The sequence below is a fragment of the Oryctolagus cuniculus genome, chromosome 10 (assembly GCF_051225735.1).
Source record: "Oryctolagus cuniculus isolate XC-2025 breed Fujian yellow rabbit chromosome 10, ASM5122573v1, whole genome shotgun sequence".
NCBI lineage: Eukaryota > Metazoa > Chordata > Mammalia > Lagomorpha > Leporidae > Oryctolagus > Oryctolagus cuniculus.
The window spans coordinates 118,842,865-118,854,927 of NC_142876.1; the positions used below are offsets into that span (position 1 = coordinate 118,842,865).

A 12,063-nucleotide genomic window follows, 5' to 3' on the forward strand; every position below is an offset into this window, starting at 1 on the left:
CAACCCACACTGGAGACATAGACTGAGAGCCTGGTTCCTGGCTTTGGCCCCAAGGCAGCCATTGCAGACATTTGGAAAGTAAAGTATCAGATAAGAGCTCTCTTTTTCAAATAAATACATTAATTAACCAATCAACTAATTTAAAAACTCATCAGGATAAAGCTTCTGAAACCAGGTCTACCATCTCAGTGCCACGCTTGTGTTCTTTTCGACACAACAGAGCTGAGGAAGCAGCTGCAAGCCTGACTCCTGAGATCGCAGGCTGTCACTTACTTCAGTGTGCAGCTCAGTATCTAAGATGGATTTGGTCACAAGTCCACAGTGCAGGATAGAGAAGACCTCAATATCCAGTTCTCGGAAAAACGTATGGTAATTCTGAAGTGACACGGACATCTTTCCTTCCATTCCCGAGGACTCCTACAGAAAAAGCAGCAGTAACCAAGAAAACAAATCAGTCTATACTGAACTAATTTTTAATGAAGATTTCAAAGTGTAAATACGCAGTCATTCAATACAAAATGTTAAATTTCATTACATTACCACCTTCCTTTTACCAAAATCCATAAACACACCTAAGACAGAGCACTTAATCTAATACAGGGATACAGGTCAACACATGAGACTTTCTGGTTTCCACTTTAGAAGCCATAGCCTGGGCCGGCGCCATGGCACAATAGGCTAATCCTCCACCTGCAGCGCCGGCACACGGCCATTGCGGGGTGAACCAACGGAAAAAGGAAGACCTTTCTCACTGTATCTCTCTCTCTCACTGTCCACTCTGCCTGTCAAAAAGAAAAAAAAAAAAAAAAGAAAGAAAGAAAAAAAAAGTAAAAAAAAAATAAAAATAAAAAAGAAGTCACAGCCTGAGGACACAGTTCAGAAACCTGTGAGTTCAGAGGCCAGGATGACCTGGCTTCTGTGTGACCTTCAGCAAGTCATTCACCCTCTCTAGGCTGTACTTTCCTTGTCTATTAAATGTGCATATGAATACTAACCTCTGGTCTTCAGGAGGATTAGAGGTGCTCCATCTAAACAATTAAAAAAATGAAAAGCAGAAAGAATTGGGATGCATGTGGTCTGGGCAATTCCAAAACACATGGGACCTCTTCTGAGGGTGGGACAAAGTCACAGCAGAGAGAATGACTACTGAGCAAGTACCCAGAGTGTACCAGGCCTTTCTTCCTATCTCAGGATTGGAAGATGAAAGAGGCTAAAACAAGCGCATACGAAACCAAAACAGTTAAGACAGAATTTGGTAACTGCTATAAGAGAGATTTCTAAATACTGTCAGCAAACAAAAAAGGTAGTAAAACATTCAGGAAAATCAGAGCAAACAACAATGTGTGGCAGGAATAAGAACTTCAGAGTCTAATCAAACTTTGCTACTAAAAGAGTCACTCCAAGACCTAGAGAGCTCATTTTTCTCTGTGTCTCTCAGTTTTTCTTTTCGAAAATACAAAGAGTAAAGCTGGACTTCTCTTCATCCCCCTGGGCTGCCAGACACTTTCATGGACACCCATCATTCCACTACCTTGTCCAGTTGGCTTTTGTCAGATGGTGCAGGATCATACTCAGAATTATCCTCCTTTGGAAGTGTGTCACAGGATATTTTGCTGTCATCTACTTTTTGTTGTTTCTTTCCTCCTTATTTTTCAAATACAAAAGTGATTAATCAATAATAATACATGCCAAATATCACTGCCCACAGGAATAAACCCACTGAAGAATACCTGGTGGTAGGAAACATAATTTTATAACTCTAAACGATAGCACATTTACAGCCTTGCTAAAGAAAGGGATCAATTATACAATTTCACCAATTTCTGATGCCTTTATAAGTACATATACATGTATGAAAACCTCTTAGGTTAATTCAGTGTGACTCACACAGAGACAACTCACCTTTCTTGCCCTTCTTTCTCAGTTGTGCAGAAACAGCAGGAGTACCACAAGGCGTTACATCCAAAGTTTCCAAGTCAAAATTTGCAAGAGGAGGAACATAGTTTGGGGTGACTGGAACACAGGGAGACAGAAGATCAACGCACACCATGAGGCATGGAATGCAATCGCCCAAATGACTAAAAGCTAGCGGCCAACATTTCCAAGCACAGCAGTAAGCGTCTGCAAGATACATTCAAATCCTCTGACATAGGGAGACCTGGAAGAAGTTCCTGGATCCTGGCTTCAGATCAGCGCAGCTCTGGTGGTTACGGGCAACTGACGAGTGAACCAGTGGATGGAAGACCTACTCCTTCCCCACCCCCTCCCTCTCTCTCTCTGCCTCTCCTTCTCTCTGTGTGTAACTCTGCCTTTCAAATAAATAAATCTTTAAAAAATATAGATAAATAAAAAGAAAAAATATTTTAAAAAATTGTGCTCAGCAGACATTTTCCTTGACTTAGGGGAGTAGGGGACAGCCATCTCTGTGCCCAGCTTCAAAGCTGAATCCTGACCTCACCACTGACCTAACAGATGTACCAGCACAAATAAAGCACCCTCCCTACCTGCCAAGTACTTTTCTAGGACTTCCTGCAGCTCCACAATGTGCTTTAACCGGGTCAGCACCTTCCCTTTCATCTCAGGTGACGTTTGCTGGCAGAAGGCACTCACAACCTACAAAGTACAAACCACATTCGCATATTATGAAATGTTCAAGTTTTAACCTTGCATGTGTCATTCATCCAGAAGTGACAGACACTTCCAGGCCGCAGATATCTGAGTTTATTCTGTGATCTACAAGTGCCCTCAGCAAGCTGGTATAGAGAAAAAGTCCCTGGGCCAAAATATAGGAGATCTAACTTTTAAGTCCATTTCTAAGTACTAGCTGTGTAACAAGTTAGAATAGCTAGAAAGCACAGACTTTGTGAAAACTCCTATTTTGCTTCTTATTAAGTGTTTTTCACCAATTTTGTAAGCAGAGCTTTTATTTCTTCAAGTACAAAATGGGAAGGTAGCTGCTGTCTGAAATAATGTAAAGAAATTATCCCAGCACTTGGTACAGTGCAAGAGTTTAATAAGTTTTAATGACTTTGAATTCTCTGTACCTGAAATTCTGCATGTGTAAAACAAGGACAACATCTGATCTGCCCATATCAATATAGAAGCAAAGACTAAATGAGCTCATTCAAGTGCACAAGCATGCCCTGAAATAATATGTGAGCAGAAGGTGGCAAGATGGAGATATAAGAAGACACCGTCCGTGAGTACAATATGTTCTAAGGAAACTGAACTACCACTCACTCATCACACACAACTGAGACAGTTGGTGTATGCCTTGTGCTGGAGGAGTAGTATTTCCACGGGCAGAGGAGCTGAGGTTATTCCAGACAGAGATAAGAATTCGACAGAAGACTGAAAGAAAGAAAGGCAGGCAACCTGAAGTGAATTCCAAGTGTTCTGACTGGGCTATACAGGGGCTACGCAAAATGGTGGACGTAACAGCCAGAAAAGTGCACACAGGTTAGTGCACAGTAGAGATTTTTTACAGAGTTTTGTGGGAACCAAGAAATAGTTTTGAGAGAAACTACAGACAGCAGGTGCAACATCTCAGCAACTTTGCTCACCTCTCGGAACCAGTTGAGAGTAAGAAATAGGAGTGAACACATAAATGAGCGCTCTTCAGCAGACAGGGACTCCAGCCGCACTCCAGGCTCCAGGTCGGTGAGGAATATAGGACAATCTGAGAGAGAACAGGCATTTTCAGCTTTCTTTGGTTCAGATCGGTGGATGCTGGATTTTGCCCCTGGGGCCAGCTGTCCTGACAACTTACTTTCCCCTTTAGCTCCTATTTGAGGGTCAAAATCATACAGCATTCATTACATACTTTCAACATTACATCGCAATCAACTATGTTCCTCATACGCTCATACATATGTTCATACATGTGAACATTACATAGCAATCAACAACATAATTTAGAATCTTCTGCAACAGCTATACAGGCAAGGACCAGGAAACAACATGAAACCATGGTAACAAGCGACTTGTTTGCTATACTACTTTGTGAGTTAGAAAATTCCTTCCAATATACACCATACTCTCACCTGTTTCTCCCCGAAGTTTAATAAAAAGAGGCCACACAAAATAAAGAACCTGATGACTTCAACTATACCTAACAGACCATCAATCTCCTCCAAGTTTCCATTATGTTGTCTCTCCACACAAAGTCTCAGCAACCGGAAATAGGGGGCCAGGCACATTGGAGACACAAATCTGGAAAGGAAAATATCATTTCTAGATAATGATTCATAGGCATATTAGTCCAAAGTTATAGGGAGCCCAACTTCACAAAGATTTCTTAGGATGCATACATTTGAAAGGCAGTGTGACTGGCTCACTCCCCAAATGGACCAGGAGTCCTGAAACCCATCCAGGTCTCCTGTGTGGGTGGCAAGGGCCCAAGTACTTGGGCTGTCATCTACTGCTTTCCTATGCACATTAGCAGGACCTTGATTGGTAGTGAAGCAGCAAGGACTTGAACCAGTGCTCCAACATGGGATGCCAGCATCACAGGAGGCGGCTGAACCTTCTGTGCCACTATTTATTTGAAAAGGCAGAATTAGAGAGGTAGACAGAGAGGGAGAGGGAGAGGGGGAGAGGAGGAGGAGAGGGGGAGGGGAGGGGGAGAGGGGGAGAGGGGGAGGGGGAGAAGGGGAGAGGGGAAGGGGGAGAGGGGGAGAGGAGGAGGAGAGGGGGAGGGGAGGGGGAGAGGGGGAGAAGAAGGAGAGAAGGAGAGAGGGGGAGAGGGGGAGGGGGGAGGGATGAGAGAAGTCTTCCATCCACTGGCCCATTTCCCAAATGGCTGCAAAGGCCAAACCTGTTCCTATCCTAAGCCAGGAGCCAGGAGTTTCTTCCAGCTCTCCCACGTGAGTGCAGAGGCCCAAGCACTAGAGTCATCTTCTCCTGCTTTCTGAGGCCATAGCAGAGAGCTGGATTGGGAGATGAGAATCAGCGCCCACGTGGGATGCTAGCACTGCAGGCAGCGGCTTCACCTGCTACCTCACAGTGCCAGCCCCATAAACAATCACTTTTTTTTTTTAAGATTTATTTATTTATTTGAAAGTCACAGTTACACAGAGAGAAGGAGAAGCAGAGAGAGAGGTCTTCATCTGCTGGTTCACTTCCCAGATGGCCGCAATGGCTGGAGCTGTGCCGATCTGAAGCCAGGAGCCAGGAGCTTCTTCTAGGTCTCCCACACGGGTGCAGGGGCCCAAGCACTTGGGCCATCCTACACTGCCCTCCCGGCCATAGCAGAGAGCTGGATCGGAAATGGAGCAGCCGGGACTCGAACCGGTGCCCATATGAGATGCCGGCACTGCAGGCGGCAGTTTTACCAACTACACCACAGTGCTGGCCCCCTAAACGATCACTTTTAAGATCAAAGGCCAGGAACTTCATGGACATTCGGCAAACAAATAATGATCTGAACTGTGGGGGTTGAATGCACATGCGTTATGAGCAGCAGACGTAAGACAGGAGGAGGGACTGAGAGAAGCAGGGCAGTCAAGGACGTCCACGAGAAGGAGAGACAGGAAAATGACCAGAAAACAAGACCTACTACAAATCTCACCCTCAAGGTCCAAGAAAAAAATAAGGAAACTACTCCATGCTCTTCAGCCCCTCTAGTACTGCCTCTTGTTCTGGAAGAAATTTGATTCAACTTCCCCCAAAATTCAAAGCGTGGAATTCCTGTGAGCACTCAAAACACTAGGAGAGGTTTGAAAAACAAACACTGGACTGACTTTTGGCCTGATTCCTGGGAAGTCTTCTGGGCCCCATCTTTGGCCAAGTCCTGAGAGAACAACAGTGGCAGGAGGTTGATGACGATCCCATCGCCGTCACTGTATTCTTCCAGTCCATACAGAGCTTTCACGGGAAATGGAAAGTCCCTGTGGAGAGAAGCCAGATCTGATGCCCAAGTTCCAGGATGAGCAATCTACGGGAGAAACCACTAGAACAAACAAATTCCAAACAAACTACATGGACAAAAATTACACACAAGAGGAAGAATGAGTGTGGAATCTGTGAGCACTCTGGTGCAGCGGTGTTGTGGGTGGAGAAGCTAAGGGGATGGGTGGACTGGCTAAGGTCAATGGCACTGTGAAAGTTGTAAAAGCTACTGACGGGACTCCCACCACCTCTTCCCAGGGCATCCCCGTCAGTCGTAGCAGCACTTACCCTTCTGGAGCAGCACAGAAGTCCACCACGAAGGCGTCTTGGAAATCATCAAAGATAGTCTGCCCAACCCACTCCTTAGAAAGACATAAATAAATACATAAATAACAAAGAAATTAAAAAAACCAGCAGTGTCATCCAAAACATGCTTGTCTTAGACAAGTTATTGTTAACTTTTTGAAGCCTAAGTTTCATTATTTCAAAAGTATAAAACAAACAAAAAGAAATCATACATAGTTCCTTATAGCAGAGGAGAAAAGCGAGCATAAAAAGTGCTTATTAGCACATTTGCCTGGCATAGAACAGGGCTCTCACCAAATGGTGGTTGTCAACACTATTACTAGCACCAAAATCCTGCTCCTCATGGTCATTACAACTGCTGCTGTGTGAGAGGCTTCAGAGCGAGCCTGAGGCCCCTGAGGATGGGCAGAACAACCTTCCCGACCAGAATCTGGGAAAGCTCATGGTCTCTATATTTGCCATGAAACAGAGAGGACTTGCACACTGTGTAGTAAAGCAGCATTCACGCTTACTGCCATTAAGAAGGGACACTTGAGGGCTGGCACTGTGTCTCAGCAGGTTAAAGCCGTGGCCTGTGGCACCGGCGTCTCATGTGGGTGCTGGTTCATGTCCAGGGTACTCCATTTCCCATCCAGCTCCCTGCTAATGGCCTCGGACAGCAGTGGAGGAAAGCCCACGTACTTGACCCCCTGAACCCACGTGGGAGACTCAGAAGTTCCTGGCTTTGGCTTGGCCCAGCTCTAGCCATTGAGGCCATCTGGGGAGTGAACTAGTGGATGGAAAATCTTTTTGTGTTCTTCCTCCTCTCTCTGTAAATTTAACTTTCAAAAACGTAAATAAACCTTTTTTTTTTTTTTTTTTTAAAGGGACCCTTGGTCTTACCAGGGCTTTTGGAGCCAACTTTCCTCCCTGGATCAGGTTGGCAAATTCATCGTAATAGAGTGCAGAGGCCTGAGGCGACTGCTCACTACAGGAATGAACCAGCTGCAGCAAGGAGGTCACCTGGAGCAGCACAAGAGGACAGAGTTCAGTCGCTTCCTACACTCTACCCATCCCACTCTGCAGTCAGGTGTTCCCTTTCTAACCTGACTGACAAAATTCTGGTTCTCATCTGAGGCTTTGCTGAGCCTCCTCACCAGTCCATCTTTTTAAAATCTCTTTCCTTTTCAAATGATCAGATACATGGACCCAATTCATTTTTCTAAAGCAATGCTTTGATTACACACTTCCCATGTTAAAGAATGCTCAAGGGGCCGGCGCTTTGGCATAGCGGGTAAAGACGCCGCCTTTAGCGCTGGTATCCCATATGCAAGCTGGTTTGAGTCCCGGCTGCTCCACTTCCAATCCAGCTCTCTGCTATGACCTGGGAAAGCAGTAGAAGATGGCCCAAGTCCTTGTGCCTCTGCATCCGTGTGGAAAGACTTGGAGGAAGCCCCTGGATCCTGACTTCAGATCGGCACAGCTCTGGCTGTTGCAGCCATTTGGGGAGTGAATCAGCGGATAAAAGACCTCTCTCTCTCTGTGCCTCTCCTTCTCTCTCTGTGTAACTCTGACTTTCAAATAAATAAATTAATTAAAACAAAAAAATGCTTAAGGATGGGGCGGATGCTGTGGAGCAGCAGGTTAAAGCCCTGGAATGCAGCACCAGCATCCTTATGGGCGCCAGTTCAAGTCCTGGCTGCTCCACTTATAATCCAGCTCCCTGCTAATGCACCTGGGAAAGCAGCAGAGGATGGCCCAAGTCCTTGGATCCCTGCACCTACTCGCAAGACCTGGACGAAGCTCCTGGTTCCTGGCTTCAGATCGGCTCAACTCTGGCCATTGATGCCACTTGGGGAGTGAACCAGTGGATGGAAGACCACTCTGTCTCTACCTCTCTCTGTAACTCTTTCAAATAAATAAAATAAATCTAAAAAAAAAAGAGAACTCTTAAAAAACAAAAGAAATGCTTAAGGATAACCTCTGAACAAAGAATGCAATCAAAATGTCTTGCTTGGTATTTTGGCTTTCTGTTTTCTATCTCTGAATAGGTTTACAAGGGTATTAAAGTTCATGGAAATGAACTATTTTGTAGCCGGCGCCGTGGCTCACTAGGCTAATCCTCCGCCTTGAGGTGCCTGCACCCCGGGTTCTAGTCCCAGTCGGGGCGCCAGATTCTGTCCCAGTTGCCCCTCTTCCAGGCCAGCTCTCTGCTGTGGCCAGGGAGTGCAGTGGAGGATAGTCCAAGTGCTTGGGCCTTGCACCCCATGGGAGACCAGGATAAGTACCTGGCTCCTGCCTTCGGATCAGCGCAGTGCGCTGGCCACAGCGTGCTGGCTACAGTGGCCATTGGAGGGTGAACCAACGGCAAAGGAAGACCTTTCTCTCTGTCTCTCTCTCTCACTGTCCACTCTGCCTGTCAAAAAATAAAAAAATAAATAAATAAAAAATACATCTATTTTGCTGCAAAAATCTTCTCAAATCCATGCAGTTTTTCATAACACACAATTTCTATGACCTTTCTGAAGACCATTCATAGGTCCAAGCTTTTTGATTATGCATTAATTTGTTCCTACATAGCAACAAACAGACTATTCTTTAAACTTGGCCCACCTTCCTTATAAAGAATCTGTAGTATCACTAGACAGATTAGACTGACACAAAAATAAATGCAACCGAAGCCACTATATTTTATGTACTGCAAGAACTGTACAACCACAAAAGCTAGGAATACAAGAAAACATTTTTTAAAAAATAAAAAATCTTCCTGGTGAGGTGACCGTGATGAGCAGCACTGGACCACTCACACACCTCTGAACTGCACCATAGGAACTCACCTGTGCACACCGTTCACTGCTCAGGGCAGCTCTCCCTTGGGTTACCTGAGAAGATTCACTTCTGAAAGAAAGGAATTTTAGTTCTGCTTTGGAAATATTTTTGACAATTTGCAATAAATTTAACAATTCTGCTTTCTCTAGGACAGGGCTGGAGAAAGAAGTGTATGAAGGAGGGCAAATGTTTAGTCTAGAGATTAAGACATTCATTGTGGAGCTGGTGCTGTGGCATAGTGGGTAAAGCTGCCACCTGAAGTGCCAGCATCCCATATGGGCACTGGTTCCAGTCCCATCTGCTCCACTTCTGATCCAGCTCTCTACGATTGTGCCTGGGAAAGCAGTGGAAGATGGCCCAAGTCTTTGGGCCCCTGTACCCACGTGGGAGACCAGCAAGAAGCTCCTGGCTCCTGGCTTCAGATCAGCACAGGTTCAGCCATTGAGGAAAACTGCGGAGTGAACCAGCGGATGGAAGACCTCTCTCTCTGTGTAACTCTTTCAAGTAAATACATCAATCTTTAAAAAAAAATAATAAAAATATTTTAAAAAAGATACCCATTTGCTATATGGAAACTCCAGTTCCTGATTACAGTTTCCTGCTAGTGCAGACTCTGGGAGGCAATAGTGATGGCTCAAGTAATTGAGTTCCCGCCATTCATGAAGGAGACCTGGGATGAGTTACTGGTAGCTGGCTTTGGTCCAGTCCAGCCCTAGCCACTGCAAGCATTTGCGGGGTAGACAAGTGAATGGGGCCTCTCTCTTTGCCTCTTAAATAATAAACATTTTTTTAAAGTGCACATGGCATAAGGGAATATTTATTAGTCATGGGTGAACTGGAACAAAGGATGGAGATAATATATGTATATATATATGTAAGGGTACACTAAATAACAATAACAAGAATAAGCACTTTTTTATTGTACTCCGTGCTGTGCATTGCTCCCACCATCTAATGTTCTCAATAACTCTACGAAACGAACACTATTATCATCTCTGTTTCACAGAGGCAGCGAGGAAAAGTAACCTGCCCAAAGCATTCCAGTTACAAACCACGGAGCCATGATTCAACTCCAGGCAAGTCGTTCAGCCTCAGAGAAGGAACTCTTCCGCAGAACACCCTGCAGCCTCACTGGGTCGGTAGTGCTGATTCTACGGAAGCTGACCGAGAGCTCTAGGAATTTCTGACAAATACCTTGAAGGACTGTGAAAGGATGTTCAGTGACAGCACAGTGCCCAGCTCCAAGACAACATGCTATCAAGCTTCTTCACTCTTTTTAAACACTTATTTACAGAGTTACAGAAACAGAAGGAGACAGAGAGAGAGATCTTCCATTCTCTGGTTCACTTGCCAGATGCCTTCAACAACTAGGGCTGGGCCAGGCCAATGCAGAAGCTAGGAGCTTCAATTGGGTCTCACACAAGGCAGCAGGAGCCGAAGTACTTGGGCCGTCTTTAACTGCTTTCCCCAGCCCATTACCAGGGGCTGCATTGGAAACGGAGCAGCTGGGACTCAAACTGGTGCTCATACAGGATGCCAGCATCACAGGTGGTGGCTTTACTCACTATGCCACACTACCAGCCCCTACCAAGCTTCTTCAGATACTACAATTGGAACATCCAAGAGCAAGGAGAAACCCACGAGACCTTTCATGCATAAAACCAGGAATTTTACACAGGAGTGCAGAAATGCACGCTGGCTAACGGCCGGGTCAGGAGCAGATACAGAAGAATGCATTCCCGGAGAAACAGCTGCCCTTCTGAGAAAGAGTTCTAGAGCTTCAGCTCTGGCCACTCCCTGATTTTGAACTGTCAGACTATGGTGACTATAATCACAATTCAGCAAAAATAATTATGTAGGGGCATGAACTGTGATGCAGTTGTTTCAGCCACTGTGTACAGTGCCAGCATCCCAAATGGGAGCCAGTTTGAGTCCCAGCTGCTCCACTTCTGATCCAGATCCCTGCTGACGTGCCTGCAAAAGAAGCGGAAGACGACCAAGTGCTTGGGCCCCTGCACCCATGTCAGGCACCTGGTTTCAGTATGGCCCAGACCTAGCCCTGACCATTATGTCCATTTGGGGAATGAATCAATGGATAGAAAATCTCAATCAATCAATCAATCTCTCTCTCTCTCTCTCTCTCTCTCTCTCTCTCCTTCTCACTCTGCATCTCTGCCTTTCAAAAAATAAATATTTTTTTAAAAGACCTCTCCCTCTCTATAAGTGTGTAATTTTGACTTTCAATAAATGAATCTTTAAAAAATCCAATGAAATCTAATGTAGATACAGACAAGATTAAAAGGGATCACAGAAAAGCAGCCAAATCCACTTGCTCACTTCTGTGTTACTGAATCCTGCTGACATGATGACTACACAATAAAACACTTCACTGATCATGAGCAATGGAAGTCAGCATTGCCACGTATACCTGTCTGCAGCCATGATGCCAACCATGGTGACAGCGCCAATAATCCCGATCAGTTTGTACTTGAATACGGTGCTAGAGAGCTGCTTTCGTATCACCAGGTACATGTCATCCTGCAGCAACGAGACAACGATGTAGCACAATCAATGCCAAAATGGTACAATCAGAGAACCTACGGATATTGGAGCCTGGCACACATTCAATAGTAATACTATTATTGTGAACTTTGCTCTATAAATTTATGAGAACTACTGTGATGTTGTTGGTTGCTTAGCTTAAATATTGAAATTTTAAAAAATACTTCAATATAAATTTTAAGTATAGAAGCAAAAAGACTTGTACTTGAAAAACTGCAATGGGGTCGGTGCTGTGGCACAGTAGGTTAATCCTCTGCCTGCAGCGCCAGCATCCCATACAGGCACAGGTTCTAGTCCAGGCTGCTCCTCTTCCAATCCAGCTCTCTGCTGCAGTCTGGGAAAGCAGTGGAGGATGGCCCAATGCTTGGGCCCCTGCATCCGCATGGGAGACCGGGAGGAAGCACCTGGCTCCTATCTTCGGATGAGCGCAGCTCTGGCCATTGAAGCCATGTGGGGAGTGAACCCATGAAAGAAAGATCTTTCTCTGTCTCTTCCTCT

At 45.2% G+C, this 12,063-nt stretch overlaps 1 protein-coding gene across 5 annotated transcripts in view; it reads right to left on the bottom strand.

Annotated features, from left to right (window-relative positions):
• The window catches only part of FANCD2 (FA complementation group D2), a 78,638-nt gene that overhangs the window by 29,660 nt on the left and 36,915 nt on the right, over nucleotides 1-12,063 (bottom strand). For all 5 annotated transcript variants that reach the window (XR_016215084.1, XR_016215085.1, XM_008249932.5 and 2 more), the window contains exons 19-29: nucleotides 11,432-11,541; nucleotides 9,012-9,072; nucleotides 7,078-7,197; nucleotides 6,178-6,251; nucleotides 5,742-5,888; nucleotides 4,112-4,212; nucleotides 3,564-3,679; nucleotides 2,505-2,613; nucleotides 1,903-2,013; nucleotides 1,532-1,644; nucleotides 274-417 (exon numbers count right to left, since the gene is read on the bottom strand). Coding sequence is in view for 3 of the 5 variants with exons in the window: in XM_008249932.5 (XP_008248154.4) it covers nucleotides 274-417; nucleotides 1,532-1,644; nucleotides 1,903-2,013; nucleotides 2,505-2,613; nucleotides 3,564-3,679; nucleotides 4,112-4,212; nucleotides 5,742-5,888; nucleotides 6,178-6,251; nucleotides 7,078-7,197; nucleotides 9,012-9,072; nucleotides 11,432-11,541 (1,206 nt within the window). In the remaining 2 variants the exon portion in view is untranslated. The remainder of the gene's footprint in view (nucleotides 1-273; nucleotides 418-1,531; nucleotides 1,645-1,902; nucleotides 2,014-2,504; nucleotides 2,614-3,563; nucleotides 3,680-4,111; nucleotides 4,213-5,741; nucleotides 5,889-6,177; nucleotides 6,252-7,077; nucleotides 7,198-9,011; nucleotides 9,073-11,431; nucleotides 11,542-12,063) is intronic.